Source organism: Ilyonectria robusta (genome assembly GCF_021365365.1).
Source record: "Ilyonectria robusta strain PMI_751 chromosome Unknown BGZ61scaffold_36, whole genome shotgun sequence".
NCBI lineage: Eukaryota > Fungi > Ascomycota > Sordariomycetes > Hypocreales > Nectriaceae > Ilyonectria > Ilyonectria robusta.
This window is the reverse complement of record NW_025764470.1, coordinates 243,754-265,566: the sequence shown is the minus strand read 5'-3', so window position 1 is coordinate 265,566 and position 21,813 is coordinate 243,754. Positions and strand designations below refer to the sequence as shown.

General features: G+C 56.1%; 6 protein-coding genes across 6 annotated transcripts; 4 read left to right on the top strand and 2 right to left on the bottom strand.

Annotated features, from left to right (window-relative positions):
• Positions 1–241: 241 nt before the first annotated feature.
• On the bottom strand, positions 242–1,518 carry BGZ61DRAFT_563826 (uncharacterized protein; the record flags this gene model as incomplete). Its single annotated transcript, XM_046255877.1, has 3 exons — positions 1,123–1,518; positions 976–1,057; positions 242–866 (listed from the first exon to the last, which is right to left on the bottom strand). Exons 1-3 carry the CDS (start codon positions 1,250–1,252, stop codon positions 242–244), a joined length of 837 nt encoding a protein of 278 aa, XP_046096261.1. The 5' UTR covers positions 1,253–1,518.
• A 4,989-nt stretch (positions 1,519–6,507) lies between these two features.
• Positions 6,508–9,510, top strand: BGZ61DRAFT_149525 (uncharacterized protein). The gene is made up of 2 exons (XM_046237354.1): positions 6,508–6,683; positions 6,774–9,510. Exon 2 carries the CDS (start codon positions 6,910–6,912, stop codon positions 9,316–9,318), a length of 2,409 nt encoding a protein of 802 aa, XP_046096260.1. The 5' UTR covers positions 6,508–6,683; positions 6,774–6,909; the 3' UTR covers positions 9,319–9,510.
• A 631-nt stretch (positions 9,511–10,141) lies between these two features.
• BGZ61DRAFT_149560 (uncharacterized protein) lies at positions 10,142–11,597 on the top strand. The gene is made up of 2 exons (XM_046237355.1): positions 10,142–10,312; positions 10,366–11,597. The coding sequence occupies exon 2, from the start codon at positions 10,379–10,381 to the stop codon at positions 11,282–11,284; it is 906 nt and encodes a 301-aa protein (XP_046096259.1). The 5' UTR covers positions 10,142–10,312; positions 10,366–10,378; the 3' UTR covers positions 11,285–11,597.
• A 248-nt stretch (positions 11,598–11,845) lies between these two features.
• On the bottom strand, positions 11,846–15,729 carry BGZ61DRAFT_510347 (uncharacterized protein). The gene is made up of 3 exons (XM_046252058.1): positions 15,446–15,729; positions 14,956–15,383; positions 11,846–14,904 (listed from the first exon to the last, which is right to left on the bottom strand). The coding sequence occupies exons 1-3, from the start codon at positions 15,600–15,602 to the stop codon at positions 11,911–11,913; spliced, it is 3,579 nt and encodes a 1,192-aa protein (XP_046096258.1). The 5' UTR covers positions 15,603–15,729; the 3' UTR covers positions 11,846–11,910.
• A 185-nt stretch (positions 15,730–15,914) lies between these two features.
• On the top strand, positions 15,915–18,646 carry BGZ61DRAFT_149518 (CASP C terminal-domain-containing protein). Its single transcript, XM_046237353.1, has 3 exons — positions 15,915–16,231; positions 16,288–16,455; positions 16,522–18,646. Exons 1-3 carry the CDS (start codon positions 16,120–16,122, stop codon positions 18,393–18,395), a joined length of 2,154 nt encoding a protein of 717 aa, XP_046096257.1. The 5' UTR covers positions 15,915–16,119; the 3' UTR covers positions 18,396–18,646.
• Positions 18,647–20,345: 1,699 nt separating this feature from the next.
• Positions 20,346–21,557, top strand: BGZ61DRAFT_149503 (uncharacterized protein). The gene is made up of 2 exons (XM_046237352.1): positions 20,346–20,694; positions 20,758–21,557. Exons 1-2 carry the CDS (start codon positions 20,481–20,483, stop codon positions 21,300–21,302), a joined length of 759 nt encoding a protein of 252 aa, XP_046096256.1. The 5' UTR covers positions 20,346–20,480; the 3' UTR covers positions 21,303–21,557.
• The last annotated feature ends 256 nt before the right edge of the window (positions 21,558–21,813 follow it).

Genomic DNA, 21,813 nt, shown 5'->3' with positions numbered 1-21,813 from the left:
GATAAGACTTACCGTCCAGTCCGCCACGTCTTGAGAGGAAATGGCAGCCCCTATTGCCTCGTTAGACGCTTACCGCCAGTATGGGTACCCGTCGGCAACGCACACTGGCGCAGGGGATAACGGGCACCATGCACTCTCTCGACTGCCACAAAACAAGGACTAGCCCGTCAGACGGCAAGCCCGCTTGTCGCATCAAGGCTCTGACAGGACTGAGTGGTTGTGCATGACATTCAATGGGATGTCATATCAGGGGCCTCATTGAAGGATTTGGCTTGGAAGAGTCAGCGCTTGAGTAATCCCGAGGGCATATGCCTGGCTCGTGTATTCTGTCCCAGCGTGGCCAACCCGCTCGTTGGTTTGGTGCGTCTTTGGTAGGGCTGAGTACCTCGGTGCCACGTCTGTTGGGGGTGCACACCACACCTAGCACACCAGCACGCCAGCACACCCCGACACCCTGGCGCAGACACGGGTCGGTCGCACACCGTCCTGGTTTCCTGCCCGCTGCGGTGAAAGGCTGCAGTGGAAGGCTGCAGTGAAGGATTATGGGTCTCAGGTCGGCGAATAGCATGCTGTCGCCTGGCCCCGACCCGTTGGGCGGGCAGCGTGCCATTCGGGGACACCCATCTGCAGTCTGTCGTTCTTGGGACACTTCGGTCTTGGCCGATGCAGCCGTCGGGCTGATGATTGCTTTCCAGCAAGCCACAGAACCAGCCTGTGGGAATCGATTCGATCCCGGGTGATCGGGGAACGGCCCCCAGCGGACCCGTTGGCAAGGTGTCAGATAGGGAAAAAGAAAACAACCAAACCCTGAATTCCCTCCAAGCTGAATTCCCAGCCCATTAGAAAGGTACATGCGCATGTCAGGCCTGTTGCACATGCGATGGCACGGAACGTGACCAGGGCTTCGGGTTCGACGTCAGTGGCCGCGACGGCCAACGTAAGTTGCAGTCCAGTACATCCGTGCCACCATCACACCTGCCTGCTTGGTTGCCTGCTCCCGGTTGCGTCCCAGGATTGCCTGTGTTGCTCACCGGCATACGCCGTACAGGAGGCAACCCTAATCAGGTAGGTATGTACTTTCCCTTACGTAGGAGGATGAAGGAGCGCACGACATGCACGCACTGGTCAGCCGGAGGTTTCTTTTTCTTCGTGCACCCACTTCTCCATCATTTCCCAATGGGCCCCGCCAGAAGTGGATGCGAAAAGCGTTCCCAAGACCACCAAGGATTGTATGAATATTCGATTCGCGCATTTTTCCAATCTGGCGGTTTTGCTTCTCTTTTTACTTTTTACTTTTTCCATGGCGCCCTCCCCAGAGGCCACGTCGACTGGGATCATTGATGGCCATCGTGGTCTCGGCCGCTTGTATGGAGACCCAGCAGTCAGGGCAACCGTGGCAGGCAAGTCGTGGTAGCGGAGGGCAGGCAATCACAGCACGCCGATATGACAAGGGCCGCTGGGACAGTGTCAGAGTCAGGTGCGGACACGCCTTGATTGGATACCGGCATCAGAACTGTCCCGGGAGAGATGACGAGGTTGACGCAGTGCAACGTTCCCCAACGCTGGCTGATTTGCTGGAGGCCGTCATTTCATCTTGCCCCTGGCCAAAGTATAGGACATGAAAGTAGGTTCAAGCGTGCAATGGATAGAGTGAGTTGACTTGCCCTTGAGAACCGAGCAGGTGGAGATCGACTTCAATGCCGAGAGTTTCTGCCGATGCTTTGCATGATTTAGTAGTGATCGAAGCGTACCAGCGATGCTGTTATTTGCTAAGTAGTCGGCAGCACAACTTGAGGACCGGAACGGCAGCGGCAGCGGCACGGCGTGCTAACCAGGGCCCTGGTTCGGGCCCGGCTTTCCCCCAGCAAACGCCATTGCCGAAGGAAGTGTTGATCAGCGATACGTTTGTTCCTTCACCAGCCACCCAGGGCGCCAAAAATCGAGACACAGATGGATCCTCGATCATCTTCATCAACCCCGCTCGGGGTTTCGATAAACCCACGTCTTGATGCCGGCCCTGCAGGATTGACCAGTTTAGCTCTGTCACAGCAACCCCGCGGAAATGATTAGAATGATGAGTCTCGTGCTGCCCCTAGCTAGTCTGGAATCACAGTTACACCGTGTTGAACCCAGGTAGCATTGCACAGTTCTTGTAGGCAATGCTCACCTCCGTCTCATGACGTCTGTCAATGGGCAGGTAGCCGACACAACCATCGACGAGCCAGGGCAATGATGCTATGCGATGCAACGCCGGGATACGAGAAGTCGCAAACGCAGTCCGTCCCAGAGACCAAAATACAGGGTGGCGGTGGGATTGCGTCCAATAGACTGGCGGGTGCCGCTGATTGAATGAATTGACCAAGCAATCAAATCCTCTGGCGTGCTAATCTCGACATGCCTCAACGCCACCAACCGGGCGCGGGCATGGCCAGCACCAGCCCTAAGATGATGCGGGACGGTATGGCGGCGCAATATTGCTTTGTATGGATTTGGCATCGCATCCTGTCACCTTTGATCACTTCTCCCATCGAGATCTGGTCCTATTCCTTGGCATTTGGGCTGCTGACCCCCTCCAGAGTGCCACACCAAGAGCCACCGCAGAGCCACCAGGGGGGTGGTTGCACCACCGTCATGTCGCTGTCTTTTAATAACTTTGACCCCCTCAGGCAAGGGGCTCTGCAACCAGACGACACCCAATCATAGCTTGCCGGAGTGAATGCCCGTCAACAAGGCTTAGCTTGCGCTACGCCTGTTGCGGCTACAGCTCGAACCATTACAACCAAACCTCCACATGCAGGAACTCTGTGCAACACCTTGGGTAGAGCGCCAACGGGAACGCGGCTTGAGATTCAACCTTTGCAAGGCAGCTTTTACCGTTTAACGTCCAGGCCTATGCGCGGAGACGGCAGATGGCGGCGGCGGCGGCGGTGGAGGGCGGATGGCGGACGGCGGACATGGGATCCGTCCAACTTAAACGGTGCGCACCACGGCGCCACGTATGCTGGTGGACGGCAGAAGCCGGACGAATGTCATCAAAGGAACCAAAGTTCCATTATCGCGAGACAACCAACCAAATGAACGACCAACCAAGCACTTAGATGCTGGATTTAAATTATACATACTGGAAATGGTACTGGAACTGGAATCTGGATTGGGTACGATGGCAGTTTTGACGCCGGCATTCGGGGAATGAGTTTGATCGTACACAACAACCAGATGGACGTCATTCTAGGGTGCCATATGACAGACAGACAGACAGGCAATTGGTCATGGTGGAAGCTTTCGTTACCCAACACTTTAAAACCAATGGATGGGTTTCTTGTGATGGAGGGGCGAATAGCGTAGTTCATCGATCCGGTTAGCACATTACAGACCCGGCATTTCATGGAGATGTTGACAGACTTTGCGGCTCGTCAGGGCTGGACAGGGGCACATGATGAACTGAGCTTTCGCTTGACATTGCCCATCACGGAAACACTCACCCCCACAGCTCGTTGAAACTTCCGACGGCACGCTCGCCCGCCGAGTTGAGTCGACGCGAAGTGGAGAGGACGCTGGGGCGGTACTCAACGGTCGGGCAATTTTGTTCTACAGAGCTTCGACTTAGTAGGGGCATGGTGGAATGGTATTATGGAGACAACTGTGGAGGGATCCAAGATGAAACATGGGTCAGAAACGCAATAGGCGAAAAACACTGGGCAATATCGGTCCTGGGCGAAGAGCGACCAGAGAGCGATCAGAGCGCGACCAGAGAGCGGCCAGAGAGCGAGGCCAGACACGGGGGCGGGAAGCTGACCGGTTTGGGCCAAGCGCGAGCGGTTTTGGACGTTGGTTGACAAGCATGCCCACCGTCATCAAACTGCTGTGGCCCCTGATATTGACATCAGTGATCTCCAGTGTGGGCAAGACACGAGTGCCTCAATCAGGTATAGTGGCAGGATGAAGGACGGCAGGAAAACGCCACCCGGGGACCTCTAGCCAATGGGGAGCAACCAGACACCCTCTTCGGGGACCATTTTGAGGTTGACGTGGGAGCGGGCAAGGCCGGGGCTGTGCCATTTGGCTCGGAGCCGATTTAGACCGTGGCAGCCGACGCTTACGATTGGCCCTGGGACCAGGGGGGGAAGAGTGATGTGTTGGTGGGTGGTGCTCGCTCCTGTGCAACTGGCTACTGAACGATGGTGGTGTGAGTTGCTCCTGGATGGTGTCGAGTGTGAGTGACTGAGTTTGTCGTTGTCTTTGTCGTACGGATCTGTGAGCCAGTGGGAGACGGAGACCTGGACTGAGGAGGGCGATTGGTTGTGGAGATAGAGTCAAGAACGTGACCTGGCGGGCTGGCGGGTTTGTGTCTGATGGTTTTGCGCAGCACAAGCCCCACCCCACGCGGGCACAGCACGGCACGGCACAGCATAGCACTGCATATCTGCATAGATTGGGGATAAAAATATCCCCGTGCTAGAGCAACAGAGCCTCCACCATCTCGGCACGGGATGGCTATGCCCTACCTTACAAGACAGACTATTGCTTGCTCTGCCTCGGTTCGGTAGGTACATACATTGAGCTTGCTATTATTACAAGGCATTACTGCAGGTGGCATGGAGATGGACTCTGGACGATGGATGATGCAGGTTAAATCGGTCTGCCTTAGCTGGGCGGATGGTTTGGTGGGAACCACAGTGTACCAATGGGAATGACACGGGACAGAGGCTTGCTTCCATCACTTTGCATTGCCGCGACTCCTCGTTTTGTCTTGGATGAGAGGTGGGGGGAAAGGAGGGGGGACAGAAGGGGAGGGGACGACTCTACGGTGTCATGGCTGCTTGGGATGTTGGTGAGATGGTCTCACTGGCCTACAGAGAATGATAGACAAGTAGAGTTTCCTATCACTCAGACCGATGGCCTGGTCCATGTCAGACATCGAATGGCAGTCCAAGGTGAGTTCGGTCATGGATTTGGGAATGGGGCACGGCCGACCACACATCGGCGTGCGTGGTGGTTGGGAATAGAGAGACACCACATAGAGACATTATGGCGCTCTCCCGGACGGAAGAGGTGGGGCGGGGGATGGAAAGGGAATGGATGGACGGATGGAGGAGGCTTGGCCACAACATGTTCTTGACTTGGCTCGACTTGAGCTTGAACTTGAGTTTCGACGTCCATTGCCGTCTTTGATTATCCTGCATTCAGCGGCACAGAGGGGGAGGGACGCCCACTTTGGAAACGGGTGAGGACTTGGATTGGGACCGCCAGCCATGTACCGTTGGCGCGCGGGCGAGGTACTCTACTTCCGCAGAGTAGTGGGGTTATTTTTTCTTGTCCTTTCATTTGGGACCCTTGCTTGGCGATTGATGCCTCCCGTGTGAGCCTGCCAGCCTGGTGGTGCTGGGGACGGGGTGTGACTGGACTGGGAGCGGCCTCTGACCGGGACATGCCATGGGGACTCGATGGGACAGCCATCTTCCGGGCCCCTGGTCTGTCTTTGATCGGTACAGGGATCCCGGTACAGGTACAAGTTGCCCTGCCCCCCTGCAGCCCGCTGTGGCAGCAATTTGGGCTTCTGGCGACCCCTGCATAGCCCTGGGAGGCCTTTCCGACTTGTACCGAGTACTCCCGATACATGGGCACTCCGCCTTATTCGACGATCGACTCGTCCCGGCGCACCACACACGCCCCAGGCTTCCAGCGCACCCCTTCCTCTGGAGCCTCCACCCTCTTGCACTGATGCACTGAAGATGGCTCAGAGTTCCCTGGGGAGGTTGATCCCGCGCCCCCCCCCCAGGCCCAAGGGCGGTGACATGCCTCTCCGCCATTTCCCTGCTGGCCACCACCACCCCCAGACCATCCTTCACGAATACCGAGTCTGGACTGGGGCGGCATCGATCCTCGCGCGTAACTTTTCGCGCCCTAAATGTCTCTACACCCTGGTCCCCGATTGAGGCTGGGCGCTGGTGGCCGCCTTTGCCTCGCTCACACACACTCATCCCGCACACCACCGAACCTCCACATCCACCCTCCTCGTCGACAACCACCACACACGCCCGACTAACAGCGCACACGCCTCCCTCATGGCTCTTGGCTCGCTAGGCTGGGCTGGCTTGCTCCACGCTCCACGCCCCATACTCCATGAGGGCGGGCCCCTGGGTCCTTGGGTACCTGGTGTACATGCTGGTCCGTACGTACATCGTAGGGCCTAGTTGCTCGTGGCTCTAGCCTGGCTGGATCACCCATCTCGTCAGGACTGGGCCCAGATGCAGGTGCTCTGGTGCCTTGTCTATATCTACGTTGCTGTCCCCGACCTTCTGGACCCCAAGAAAGCCTCGTAGCCCTATCCTATCACTGAATACTGGTCTCGACTTCTGGCTCTTTGCCTTGATCATCACCTTCGTTGGCTTGTTTGTCTCGACGACCGGCAAGATATACTCGAGGGCTCTGATCGATTCCTCTGCGCGCCGCACCCCACCACTCCTCCTACTGCCCTCTCCAGCAGTCGCACTTGAAGTGGTTCAACACTAAGACGCCAGATCTTATATATACCATTGGCAGAACAAACCTCCAAGCCGAAATCCGACTTGAACGACTTGACGCAAATCGCATTTGCCGGGTTGCCCAGCTACGACAAACATCTCGGACCCCGCGAGACTCTCAACTTCACGCCTCGCTCCTTGGAATGCGAAGTGGTGCAGGTGAGCTTCCCCGGCTTCCCCAATGACACATGAGTGTTCTGTGTGCGCCCAGGAATCCTGAGACCTGACCTTTTGGCTTTTGCCTTTTAGATAAAGGTGATCGCATCCTGTCGCGGCTGAGCTATAAGTGCTTCACGCCCGCACCCGCCATTGCCTTGGCCAGCACCGCCCCCAGTCGCACATCGACGTCCCGCATCCTTCGCGCCTTACAACGAACCACCACACAATGGCATCTCTGACAGAGCAACCCTACGCCATGTTCCCTCCACATCACGACTCCGCCGAGGACTTTGGCCACGCCGTCTACACCTCGGGTCCCATGGGCGTAAGCATCCCGGCCGACGCCTACGGTTTCCACCACCAACAGCAGCTCAACAGCGCCCAAGAGGTGTTTCCCACATCAATGGTTTACGAGCCTGCGCTCTACGCCGAAGCCGCCCCCAGCTACATTCTCAACAACCGCTCCTCCCCCGGTATGTACGACGAGACCGACATGGGATTGCCCTCGTCCAGCCGGTCGACGGCCTCTGCGCCATCTGCCGCGTCCTCGGCCATCGGATCCCCCCAGTCCAACCACGGCCAGATGGGCGCTGTGCCTGAGTGGGCTCCCCAGGGCCTGGGTGTCCAGCCCGGTATCGTCGGTAACGACTACATTACCGGCCAAGACTACGCATCTTTCGCTCCCCACGGCTTGGAAGAGCTATCCTTCGACTTTGGTCCCCCGAAGGCCTTTGTTGGTGAGTTGGATGCCTCTTCTACTAGTAGCACTACTTCGCCTCGTTTTTGCACTGCGCAGCTGAGGCCTCCCCGCCATTCGTTCACTTACCCCTGTCCCACTCCCACTACTTGTTCGTCAAGCTCCATTTTCAATTCTACTTCTACTTCCCTTTCGGCGCTTCCTGTTACGCGAGACGGCATCTCCGTCGATCACCAATTGTCCCTCTCTTCCTCTCCAGCTGGTTCTTCTTGTTCGTCTGCGCTATCTGGCAGCTTCGTCCCCACTCCCGCGTCCACCGTTTCCTGCCCTAAGCGACGGCCAAGTCCGTCGGCTATTTCGTCAACTGAGACATTCCGCTGGCCCTCCCAACCAGCGCGTCACTCTGTCACTCCTTCACCAAACAGACGCGCAGCTGCTTTCTTTTCTCAGAGTAGCGGCCATTTTGTTGCCCCTCTGCAGTCCTCTCCTTGGTCGCCCTCGCGCATCTCGTCAGACTCTACTGTTACTTCTCCGACAATGATTACTGACCTCGCGCCTGCGCCAGACCCGTCGCTCATCCACCCAGAGATTACCCGCCCGCCCATGGGAATCCCCTCGTATGACAGCCATTTCCAGCAGCCCAGCCACCACTATCCCACCTCGCCATCCATTGCCGCCTCTTCGCCTCAGCCAAACATGATGCGCACCAACAGCTCCTCGCCATTCCTCCACAACGGTCCCTTCCAGCCTACCTACCCCACCAGCCCCTATGGCGCCCCAATGGAGAACCACGTCCGCGCTCCTAGCATGAGCCACTTCGTCCCGGCCACTCCTGGCGGTGACTACTCCAGCCCTGACGATATCAAGGAGAAGCAGCGATGTACTTGGCCTGAGTGCGGCAAGGTCTTCAAGGACCTCAAGGCTCACATGCTCACTCACCAGCACGAGCGCCCCGAGAAGTGCCCTATCCAGACCTGCGAGTACCACGTCAAGGGCTTCGCTCGCAAGTACGACAAGAACCGCCATACTCTGACCCATTACAAGGGCACTATGGTGTGCGGCTTCTGCCCTGGCTCTGGCTCAGCGGCCGAGAAGTCGTTTAACCGCGCCGACGTCTTCAAGCGCCACTTGACTGCTGTTCACGGCGTTGAGCAGAGTCCTCCCAACAGCCGCAAGAAGTCGGCTGCTATCGCCAACAGCAGCAAGAAGCTTACCGGCTACGCGTCTGATGCCACCGGCAAGTGTAGCACTTGCTCGCAGACCTTCTCCAATGCTCAGGACTTCTACGAGCATCTGGATGACTGTGTGCTGCGTATTGTACAGCAAGAAGACCCTGCCGAAGCTATCAACGCTCAGCGCTTGGCTGAGGTTGAGAATGATAAGGATGTTCACCAGACTCTGGAAAAGAACAACCTGCCCACAGCTACTGAGACAGCCTCGACTGAGGACGAGGACGAGGATGTCGAGACCGCCGACGAGGACGACGTCGATGATTCGTCTAAGTCCAGCCACTCGCCCATGACCAAGAAGAAGGGTAACCCTCCCAATGGCGTCCAGAAGACGCGCGGCATGACCCACTCCCGCGGCGGTGTGACGCTCACCACCAAGAGCAAAGGCCGCAAGAACCGACGCGACTACCCTTCGTCGTGGGGCTTCGACAAGGGCCAGATGACGATGAAGAAGCGCGTCATGGCTGTCTTTGATGGTCCCCGACGCCTGGCCAAGGATGACATGATGCTGTCCACCGACCACGAGGTCCGCATCAAGCTCTCTGATGGCAAGGCGTACGTGACCGACCTCGATGTTCAGACCATGAAGCGGGCTGAGGGTTTCCTCGGAGCCACCGACGAAGAGAAGGGTCCTTGGATCTCCGACGATCCCACAGCTGATCAGCTCAAGGAGATGCAAATGATAATGGACAAAACCACTCCCATCTAAACCACCACTCCTCCCAACAACTACAAAACACAAAAACTATTATTAAAAAGAGCATGGCACCGACGGCGTACGCGAAACTGTACTAGAATAGGGGAACTTTTGGATAGGAGTATTATTATGGGTACTGGAACGGATTTATGACTCTGGGCGGGTATGGGAACGATGAGAGGGATCTCCCTATATTTGGATTTGTGCTTGGGAGTTGACGTATCGATACCCCTGTTTTTTCTTCCTTATTTTCTCTCCCTTTGGTGGCTCATTCACCAGGTTATGGCTTGACGACAATCAATAATGGACGATTTCAAAGAATCTGCTTTTCTTTTGCGAACGCAACATAATGGGAACTGCCTGTCTTGTGATGGCTGCTCGGTCTCTTGTTCGATATGATATCCTGTCTTTTACGGCATCTGTTTTCTCGTGTCTTGGGTGCTTGTACAATCTTGGGCGGGGCCATGACAGCGAGGGCAAACAAGACGAGATGTATTATTTATGAGACCGGGACGCAGCTTGATGCTGCGGTAATGCGATTAGGAGGGTGTTATTACAGGAGTTTATGGAGTTTGGAGGCAGATGAGTTTCTGGAAGGGAAGGGAAGTGAACCAAACCAAGCCACATTGAAACTTAAGTCAATGAATTGATAATCGGAATATGCCAAACACAAGAGAACTTGAAGCAACCTGTGAAATACATTGCGCACCTTGACTGGTTTGCTATTCTGAAGAGTTCCCTCTTGATGTCATCCCTGTACCCCGCGGAAAGCGGTCGGGACCGGCAAATTCTACTTTTGCCCCTCCCCCACCACTGCGATAGTGATCTCACGCGACATGGCGGAACATATTTATCTCTTGTACAAGGCACCTTTGTGATAACTTCCGTCACTCCTTGACTCCTTCGATATCATCCAGCCATATTATTCTTCCTAATATTCGAATACTAGTGTCACCAAGCGTGAGCTTCTCAGTGGAAGCGAAGGGCAGTCGTCTGTGTACTGGAAGTTGAGCGTCGTTGGGCGACATCACCAGAAAACTTCGACTTACATCAACACAGCCCAACCAACGACATGTCCCTCACGTGGCGTATCACCCTCAAGGGCGACGTGGTTAACGGCCCGGAGGATTACTTCGGCGAGTCGCTCGGCGTCATTTTCCCCGACGACATCACCAACCAGCATGGCGACGCCGAGCACTCGCTGATCTATACGTCACCGCATCTACCCAAGCCGCTGCACATCGACCTCGCTGACCCCGTCAGGGAGGAAGACCGTAACCTCTTCAGCCACTACCTATGGAACGCATCGTTGTTACTGGGCGAGTTCGTCGAGGCCGACTCCCTCGGCGTGCCGCTCGACCAGCCGCGTGCCGCCCAGGAGAGCCTATCGTTTGATGTCAAGGGGTTAGACACACTCGAGCTCGGCGCTGGCACAGCGTTGCCTAGTATCATGGGCGGCCTGTTAGGTGCTCATCGCGTCGCCATCACGGATTACCCGGCTGAAGGCCTCCTCAAGACGATCAACACCAACGTGGTCCGTAACCTACAACCGGGCCTGTCTCCGGCTGGCTCGGCCACGACACCTGCGTCCTCAGTCCTGGTCGAAGGTCACTTGTGGGGTGAGCTAGACGACTCCTTCAGCACGGCGAACCGCCACTCGTTCGACCGTATCGTTGTTGCCGACTGCCTGTGGATGCCGCATCAGCACGTCAATCTGCATCGCAGCATCGCCTTCTTCCTGCGTGAGGCCGCCGATGCCCGTTGCTGGGTCGTCGCCGGCTTCCACTCCGGCCGCGAGAAGATGCGCGGCTTTTATGATGCCGAAGCTCTGCGCATGGTTGGCCTGGAGGTCGAGCACATTTGGGAGCGGGACTGCAACGGCGTGGAGAGGCCGTGGGATACGCAGCGCGAGGATGATGTGACTGAGCGCAAGCGGTGGCTCGTTGTTGCTTCTCTCAAGTGGATTCAGACTTCTTGAATCGGGACCCAGATATCGAAAACCTCTCTCTTTCTGATCCCGCGGATCCTTTCTCTCCCCAACTCCCAAGATCCAGCGTCTGGTTGAGAGAAAGTGGGAACAACAGCCAGCTCTTATACGCCTCGCCAACAACCCCCCTTCCCCTCAAAGCACACCACCACCCACAATTCCCGCCCATCCCTCCAAACACTTGGCTCCCACGTTGTCGTTGCTGTCACGACTTTGCCTAGCGTTCTGCATTTCAGCTGTCCCACCCCCGCTTGGCATGATTGGCTCTGGCCTGGGCCCGTGGGGTCGTCGCCGCCCGCTCGACACTTGTGGTGTACGCAAGGGTCGTAAGACGGCGGAATGTCTGGACGAACGGGCGCTGGGGTCGAACGATGAGTGGGGAGAGGTAGTCGTTTAAGTTGTAGAGTTGTTGAGGGTGAGGGAAATGGGTTGTGGATAGGCCGGAGGACAGAAGGAGTGCATGGACTGTACACTAACACAATATCAAACAGTATAAATCATCGTCTCGGATATAGCCGTAAATACATCAATAGGCATACGACATATAAGCGCATACACCCATGTCTCTCCGTCTTCTATTCCCCCACCTCCATTCTATCACCCTTCTCCATACCATATTAATTGGGTGCTTCAATACTCGGCCCCTTCTCCTCCACCTTGACGACAAAATCGTAGTTGACCCGCAAATTCTCTGCGCCGCTGAGCGCCCTGGTCAGCATGCTCTCATGACGCTCGCCAACAAGCCGCTTAAGCGCGCCGACCAGGAAGCCGGCGACGATTTCGACGGACCAGTTGTCGGGAATAAGGCCGAGGACCTCGTCGATCTCAAACCAACCGCCGAAGCGTTCAAGTAGCGCACCCGTCTGCTCGATGCGGTCGCTGACATCGTCTAGGGCGAGAAGTTCGCGGAGGACGACGTGGAAGAGGCGGCGCTGCTCGTCAGCCGAGGGAGCCTCAACAGACGCGGCCGAGCCCGAGTCGGAGCCCGAGCCAACGCGGAGGCAGTAGGAGACGGCGGTGTCGTAGTCGCCGAGGTTGTGTATAAGGAGGCGCAGGGCATCTTCATGCTGATGGGCGCGGCCGGCGAGGATGATGGTTTCGGGGACGAGGAGGTCAGAAGGTAGGTTGGCGATGCGGTCGCGGATGCCCTCGGCGTCGTAGTCGTGAGTTCCGCCGAGGAGCTGGAGGAGCCGGAGGCGACTGTGCCAGATCTCGTTGTCCTCAGGGGCATTGTCCCGCAGGAAGTGGTGGTAAGTGGGCTTTGGGGGTTGGAGGGCTCGGTACGCCTCGTAAGTTGCCATGACGATGTCCCGGCTTGTGGACGAAGCCTCGAGATCCGTGACGACCACATCCAGATAATAGGCTATGAGGTCGTTGACATAGGTGGTGTGCCCCTTGCCGAAGACGAGGTGCTCGAGGTAATACTTGACTGCGTCGGGGGCTTCTTCTCGGAGGAGCTCGACAACCTGGGCGGGCTCGAACTTGGGGGCCCGGCCCTTGTCTTCGGCAAAGACCTGCACGCCCAGTTTTGGGTTGCGGTTTGCCAGCCAAATTCCGTACTCCTGGACGAGGGCCTGGCTGCTGATCTTGGCCAGGTACTCGCGGACGCGCTGCTCGCCATCGCGGAACTCCTGTCCATCATCCCGCTCGCCCTCGACAATGCGCTTCCAAGTCGCCAGGACATCACCGGACATCTTGCGGCTCTGGTAGAGTCGGCTCAGGATAAAGAGGCGGTGGTAAGATTCGAGCAGATTGACGGCACGGTCGAAGCAGTCGACGCCCTTGTCGACCACGTCGTTCAGTTCAGACCTGACTGCGCCGCCTTTGCCTAGGCCTTTGGGGGCGTGCTGATCGATCTCGAGGAGGACCAGCAACAGAGCAGCGTCGACGGTACGAAAGACCTCGTGCTCATCGGGGACGCTACCGAAGCCCTTCTTCTTCCTCCACGCACCAAGGAATCGTCTAAGGAAGTGCATTGTCGAGGGATCCAGAGCCGAGATTGAGTCCTTAACCGCCTTTTCGAACTCTGCACTTCGGAGGTAGGGCTCTGCTGTTTCCCTCACACCTCCATATATCCATATCCCCCGCTGTCCCTCAATGATCTCATTTCGAATGCCAGGGACCAGTGATAGCACGACTCTCGGATCGAGGCCGCTATCAACTAGGACCTCCTCCAGTGCTTTCATCTCTAAGTCCGAAAAACGCTGTCCTTCTGGAGATCGCAAAAGGTTCGTTAATAGTAGAATTCCGGCCTTCTGTCGTATGTAGCCCAGAGTCATAAACTCCAACTCTGTCCGTGCATCACGGCCACGGATCGAGTTCAGCATAGTGAAAATCGTTCGCCTGTCAATAAGGTGTGGGCTTGCATACCCCTCTGGGCACGCGGCTTTAAGCACGGCATCAAGTTGAATGAGGAGCGGGTTGCGAATTGCCCACCAGATCCCGTTGCCAGTCCAAACTGCCAACCTCGCTTCTGCTTTTGCGAGCTGTCGCGCGAACTCTTCTCCCTCAGAGTTTCGGATAGCTTCCCAGCCCTCGGGCAACACCTCCTCCTCTTGAGAGTCGAAATTTTGATCAAACAGTTCCTTTTCTTTTGAGAGTTGCTCTATGGATAATGCTGTCCTTGAGTCTGATGTCTTCAGGGAGGAAGTGATAGAGGGGTCGGGACCGGCTGAGAAAGGAGTGAATCTCCTCTGACACAGCCTTTGGACAATTTCTTCGAATTTTGTCTCTTCGCTGCCCGCCAGCTGGCGTATGCCGTACACTCCCGCCTTCTTGGCTTCTGGTGCCTCAAGCCAGAATTTCCCGCGGTTTGCGTCAGGGCCTGCATCGAACCGTTGTATCTCAAGGCCATGGTGTAAGCCATCCTCAAAGTCTTTGGTCATTGAAGCTAGGACATAGCCCTCGTCTTCTTCCTGAAGAGCTGATCGTGATGAAGATAGATCCCCGGAAGGGCTGTAAACAACAACTTCCTTTGGGTACCTTTCAAATTCCAGTGTTGGACGAGTTGGGTCACCATCGAAATTTACAAACATGCCAATACCTGGTTCCAAGGGGTTGGTACCGGTCACCAGAAGGAATTCATCTGGCGTTGGAGACGCAATATGTGGTTTGAGAAATACCGCCCCGGGCTTTGGTCTGGGGCTTGCGGATTGAGTTGGAGTTCCTGTTGGTGACGGGGCGGCAGGTAATGGCTTGTCGAGGGATGGGCTTGTGGAAGGCCCTTCGCTTGGCGGCTTTGGGCTTGTGGAAGGGACTGGAGGTGAATGAGTCTGAAAGGCCTGGCCCTCGCCTTCATTCGCACGATGGTCTTGTCGACGAATAGTTCCCAAAATTGCACCACCAAGGCTTGTACTCCGACTATGGCCAGGTAACGAAGTGGGTCGGTTTTGCGCCGACGAAGAACTTCGCAATATACCGCTTACGGTGTCTGCCGCGAGACTCTGTGCTTGGCCTAGTTCCCCGGGAGGAGACTCTTCGAGAGCCGAGATGCTCATCAGGGGAATCTTGAGTTGCCGGTCCACGTCCACGAGTGAATACGACTTGGAGTCGGCAATACATGCGATCGAGTCTCGTCGCACTGACAAGGTGCTTCCTGAGAAGTCGATTTTCTATTGAGGGTTAGGTATGTTGACGGCGTGCCTTGGAAAATTGTTGCGTACCTTGTACACCCGCGCATCTTCACCAATTCGAACGACCTGTATCCTACGGTTCAAGGAGAGTAGAATCGTCACTCCAGAACCCCTTTCAGACCCCCTATTATCGAGAGCAGGATCGTTCAGATCGATGCCGCCAATCCAGTTGCAATTCTTGACTTGGGTCGTTCCGAATACCGGGCTTAGCTCAGGTAGGGAGTAAAAGGTGACCGTCCAGTTACACAGAATGCATGCTTTACCTACGCGAGGCAGCAACAGAATCTGCTGGATTCCAGGGTACGAGCCCGAGGGATTGGCGGAAGGTTCTGCAAAGGCAGGGCATAGTCGGGATGCTAAGATGTAGACGGACTGGCCGGATCTATCGCTCGGGTCGGGGGGGATTTGCACGAAATGAAGGAGCTCGGAGGCTGAGGTGCCGACGTAGAGGTTATGGTCTGTAGTAGTAAGCGTTAGTTGGCGGAATCGATGGAAATGGGTCTCCTGAAGGGTGACTTGCCTAAGTAGTCGACGCAGTTTATCTTGATATCGTCCTGGGAGCCATCTGCGGAGAGAGGCACATCGTCCAACAGGGACCGGAGGACGAAGGGCCCATCTTCTCGGTTGGCGCGCCCCAGGCTGGTTGAAGGCTCTTCGCCTGGGCCATCGGATGTCATAGCGGCAGGTCAGGCGGTAGCCTCATCTGAGCGACTCTCCCGTTCCCAGCGTCGCGATTGCAAAGGTTGGGAGCTCGAGGTGCGACAGCGACAGCGATAGCTCAAGGCCGGCGTCAGTTGACATCAGTGGAGACGCAATGCGTATGCGTAGCCGGAGCTACTGCGAGCTGGAGGATTACCTAGCGCAGGTGCGAGGCTGTGGCGGGGTGGTTGGGCCTCTGTGGCGCAGGGCTTGGCGTCTTCAGCCTGGCAGCTCCAAGGGCCAATCAACGCCCGGCGCCACGCCATCAGCCGAACGGAACACGTTCACAGCTCCTAGCTAGGCCCTGACTTGGATCATGAACTCTGTGGATGCAGGGCTCACTACTTCACACGACGATCACCAATCCCGACTCCGGACATCTAGCGACCGGCAACGCAAACTACAAACGCTTGAGATTGTACCATTGTGGCGGTGGAGGCTGCCTGTCGACCGAACCCGCGCAGCCCCTGAGCATCTCCAACGGAACTCGACATCATGACGGACGCTGTTGTTGAAGCGGCTCTGGCAGCGAGCGCCGAACCTACCGAGATCGGCCGAACATTCGAAGGAGAGAACAAGTTCCAGCATGCGATATCATCATGGCGAAGTATGGACTAGCGAACATAGGCGCCGCTTGACTTAGTTACTAACAAGTGGCGACAGACATCGATCTCACCAGCCTCGTGTCAACCCTCGATAATACGGCGTCCGATATTGTAGCCTACCAGCGCGACTCAACAGTACAGCGCAAGGAACTAGCACAGAAGACCAAGGAGTTTCGAAAGCTGGACGATGGGTCCAAGCTGACAGAGATCAAGGCTCTCCTGAAAGGTACAGTACTGACACGACGGACCTAGTCCGGGCAACTGTTCTGGCTGAGACTGACCACGGAGACAGCCTACCAAACCTTTATTGACCTCCTCACAAACCACTCCAAATCCGTTAATTCGGCATTTTTGCAAACCTACACATCCTTCTCCGATGCTCCAGATCCATACCCCCTGCTCGAGGCGTCGGTCGACTCCATGCTCATGTCCGAGGATACCTTGCCCAAGCTCAGCGAAGAGAACCAGCATCTTCAGGAGAGCGTCTCTAGGCTGTCTTCACAGCTGGAAGAGACCGAGACTAAACTCCAAACCGAGCGGACCACCCGAAAGGGGCTTGAAGACGACCTTGAGAGTCGAGTCAGGGAGGTTGAGTCCTCGTGGACAGCGGTGCTAGAGGAGAAGACGGACAACTGGGAGGCTAAGGAGAAGGCGCTGGAGGATAAACTGGAAAATCAAGACCGTCTGTTGAATGAAATGAGGGCGAGTTACGAGGTCAACCAACGATTAGGCAAGGGTGGGGATGACCAGGAACAGCGCAACCAGGTTTCCAGCGCCGAGCTTGAGATGCTTCACTCGGATCTCGAACGTACAAGCACCCGATTGGCTGAGGTGCAGGCACGAAACGAGCAGATGAGACTGGAGCTGGCCCAGTCCAAGTCTTCGGTGCCATCCCAACCTGAGACATCCCTCGAGGATGACCCTGGATACATGCGTATGCGTTCAGAGAACCAGTCCATGATTCGCAAGCTGGATGCTGCTAGGGTGGAAAAGGAGGGACTGAAGCGAGACCTCGATGCCCGACTACGATCTATGGAGAGGGAGGCGGCTTCATTGAAGGATGAGAAGGATGCTCTGAAGGCCAAGGTCCAGAAGTGGAATGACTACGACGAAGTGAAGCAGGAACTGGAGGTCCTCAAGAGTATCGAGTTCTCGACTGGAGATGATGACGAGGTGCAGATCGAGGCAAGCGACGCCAAGGGCAATGCCCTAGAGAAGCTTCTACTGGCACGCAACAAGAAGTTGGGCGACGAGCTGACGGTCCTCCGGGTTTCGCACCGAGACCTCCAAACTCGGCTAGAGGACCTCCAAGAGGAGTTGTCCAGGACGAACGCTGAGCTAGAGAGATCTCAGAACCTCAACGAGAAGCTTGAAAGCGACTTGGAGAATCTCCAGGAGGAGGGTGCCAATATCTTCCCGTCAGGAGCTTCTGTCGCTGGAACATATATCACCAAGGCGGCCGGCCGCCGCCAGAGCGGGCGTATCTCACCGACGTCGTCCATCATTAGCGGCATGGACCCCCGTGGTATGGGTGGAGAACGTGAGCAAGTTTATGGAGGTGGCTCGGGTATCTTGCCCATGGTTACAGCCCAACGTGATCGATTCAAGAAGAAGAATGCAGAACTGGAGCAGGAACTGTCGGAGACTCACAGGTCGGTGTCGCAGCTGCGGCAGGAGGTGGCCGCGTTGCAAAAGGACAACTTGAACCTGTACGAAAAGACCAGATACGTTTCGACGTACAACCGCGGAGGTTCCTCGACCACGTCGACAGCGTACGGGTCAAACGCGAACCCCTCGACGGTCTCGATCGGCGAGACCGGCAACCCTGGAATCGCATTGGATCGGTATCGCCAGGCTTACGAGTCCAACCTCTCGCCGTTCGCGGCGTTCCGTGGCCGAGAGTCCGCGAGGGCATACCAGCGCATGAGCTTGCCGGAGCGGGTGGTGTACTCGCTGACCAGGATGGTGCTGGCGTCGCGGATGAGCCGAAACCTGTTTGCGGTATACTGCGTGGTGCTCCACCTCATGGTGTTCGTGTCGATGTTCTGGCTCGGCTCGTCGGACTTTGAGCAGCATATCGGGACGACAGCTGCGGCCGCAGCGGCAGCTGGTTTGGCGGGGGCAGGAAGTCCGATGGACGAAGCCCCCAAGAACCCTGGGAAATAGATCCGGGATAAAATTGAGGGTGGTCACAAGAGGAGTCATGAGGGCCCTGCTTGTGCGTGTACGTGTAGTAGGCGGCAGGATAGGCATGGGTGTGGGAGGAGCCGGTGTGGGCATGCCGTGTATTCCATAATGCAATAGGGTGTTTCTTGGGTAGCGGTCACTATCGAATCTATGAATATGTTCTTCCCAACGCGCTGGGCCATGAGGGGCGCCAAAGACCGAGCTATTGTCTCTTGGCAAGGCGACCTGGCTCAAAGAGATGGATTAACCTGCCCTTTCAAGACGGTCAATGGCCCACGCAGAAGTCCCTAGATCATTTGAGGTCCGGCCGCCTTTCGTTTAACTATGGGGCCGCGCGGCTCCACGTTTCTATTTTTGCATCGTCTTGCAGCCGCTGGCCGCATATGGCGACCTCGATGCTTGTCAAGCGGCGGCCAATGAGGTGCGCGGATGAGCAGGCGGCGGATACGCAATTGTCGGCTCACAGCTGGACCCTGTCGGCTCGGATAGGTTGCCGCGCAGAAGATGGCGTTATCGTTTGGAGACACGTTTTCTTGGCTCTGCGGGTTGTTGGAGGGTTTGGAGCTGGTGGTTGGTTCGAGGAATATCTTGGATCTGGCATTTCTGGATCTTGGCTTGTGATGGGATGGTGGGGGAGTTGGCGGTAGGTGGTGAATGTCATTGATGACGTTCTTAAGATCTGGCCAGTGGGTGGATTGCAGATGGTGAGATCAATCAGGATTTTCCATTCTCCATGTTGGCCGTGCGATGGCGTTCTATCGTCTTGGTGTTCTACACCGTCTCTGTTGTCAAGTTCGACACCAGAGGTCCGCACCTCGAGGTCTCTCAGGTTATCACCCCCTGTCAGTTTGGGCAAGCCCGACTACAGTGGAATGCACAAAGTTTAGACTAATCTATATTAAGGTGCAGTCCATCGCCAGTATAAGATTCTATGTATCTTTTTTACTTCTTTTTCTTTCTTTAAATATATTTTATTGTGAAGCAGCAGAACATACTAGCCTGTTATACTTTGTGAAGCTCTCACCGTACAAATATTCTGGTGCAACCTTTCTTCACACCATGATATTGACCGAGAAAAAATAAACATCGGGGGTTGGCGGATCTCTGGTGGCCAAACTTATTACATAGCCCTGCTCTGTGTGTCTTGGTCCCCCTCTCAATGGTGGACGTTGAAGCGAAGTGGTTCTACGATCCACCGCAGTACGACCTTTTACAAGGGTAAAAAAAAAAAGTCGCTCGGTTTCCATTTCGGTCGTTTCCATTTCCCTCGTTTCTAGATTGAAAACACTTGCGCAATAATTAGCCCATGTCTACTTCTCCCCATGTCCACGACCAGGAAGTTTAGATGCCCGTACCCGAGCCAGGCGCTTAACGACGCCGGGCTTCCCCTGCGGCGATCCAATCACCGCCCCCCATCGCGCAACGTCCATCCCGCTCCCTGTCGGGATCCATTGGATCTCGTGCGTCAATCTCCACGCGCCGCCAGGGAAATCCACCCTCGCACATGCGCAGAGTCCTACGCACTGTTCGACAAACGGAACGGGGTGTTTCGCGCCGGGCGGCTGCTCGCTGGAGATCTCCTCGGCGGTCCCATCCTTTCAACCCCGGTTCGTCCAATGGCCGCCAATCCTCGCTGTCCCAACCACGTCTTGCCGCCGAACGACGCAGGGCCAGCCTTGGCTTGTTTCCTCCCAGGCCGCAGTCGCAGCCGCGGCGGGGGTTTGTTGTTCGTACTACGTAGTATAATAGAGGCGAGTGCCTCCGCCCCAGAGATGCAGAAGAAATCCCTTGCATCTGTCTCTCAGTATATCAAGACGCTCCGGGGTCTTTTCCTTTATTCCCTTTTTTCTGTTCGGTTTCCTTATTTCCTTATTTCCCTTTCACGTTTGCTTGTGTGGTCGTATATCTCTATCTACTTTGCTTTGAGCTTGAGCTGTGTTTCGATTTCTGGATTCCTGACGACGCTGGACGTTCACATATAATCACAACCATTATAACGACTCTCGACGAATCCACCGACTTACACACACCCACCCCATCCTCACATCACGATCAGTCTCCAACATGCAGTTGTCAACAGTATTTGTGGCTGTCTTGGCTGCAGCAGCTTCGGCCGCTCCCACCGCTCCCAAGGTCATCATCCACGACTCTCGGTCCGCCGTCGACTCGTTGGGGTCGCTGTCAAGCTACTTCAACACGCTCGCCGCCAAGGCCCAAGCTGCAAAGATCGCGAACAAGTCTGCAGTGTGTGACTTGTCAAAAGCCAGCATGCCCCTGGGTAAGCTGATTCAGCCCTAAACGTGCCATCTTGAATTGAGTGCTGACAACTTGTCACCTTTAGCTCCCAACGCCCTGCCCGTCCCATCAGCGGGTTTGTCACTCCGACACGTCGCCGTCGGTCGCGGCACCCAGAACTACACCTGCGATACTAGCAACCCGTCATCGGCTCCCACTGCCGCCGGCGCCGTAGCCCATCTATTCAATGCCAGCTGTGTCGCAGCCCTGTACCCCGACCTCCTGGAGCAAATCCCCGGCATGGCGGTGCACTTTGACATCTCTGCGACCCAGCAGCTTGGCCCCAGTGGACTCCTCGAGTCCGGTGTACACTACTTCACCAACGCCACCACGCCCTTCTTCAACGTGCAGTCACAAGGAAAGGAGATCGGTCAAGCGCCCTGCCAGAAGAACAGCACATCGCCCGCTCCCTCAGGTGCCGCCGTTGGCCAGCAAGGCGAGGCCGCCGTGCCGTGGCTCCAGCTGACAACCCGAGACGGCGCCACCGGTGGCATGAAGGAGGTGTACCGCCTGACGACAGCCGGAGGCAGCGCCCCATCTACCTGCGAGGGCCAGTCCGAGACGTTCCAAGTCGAGTATGCTGCATTGTAAGTGATATCCCCACAATCTCCCAGGATTCGAAGCGAGCAGAAGCTAACGCGCGGTGATCAGATACTGGTTCTGGGCCGAATAGGTCAAAAATGACTGCCATGTCATTGGCACAACATAATGAGTGCTAGTGGCATGGATGGGAAGGAAGTTTCTTCGGGACTCGGCGTTATAATGGGTATCCGGCATATCTCGCAGCAAGCTCACGTCTCCATTGTGTTGTAATAACGTCTATATCGTATCATCTGCTCCTCAGTTCTGTCATCAATACATACTATATCATTCTCAATGTTGTCTTCTCTAAGTCAGTGGCTTTATGAAATCTCGTGCGAGTGGGATGGGAAACGAGTGAGCATCATGCCATGTATGGTCCAGCCCCGGATTCACCCGGCGCGGAATCCAGCGTCACCTCGCGTCACCTCTGCGGACGGGTGCAACGACATGCCCGATCCTCTCCGCACTCAGATTTCCCCATGGGTATTCCGGCATGAATTCCCCCGCAGAACAAGGTCCT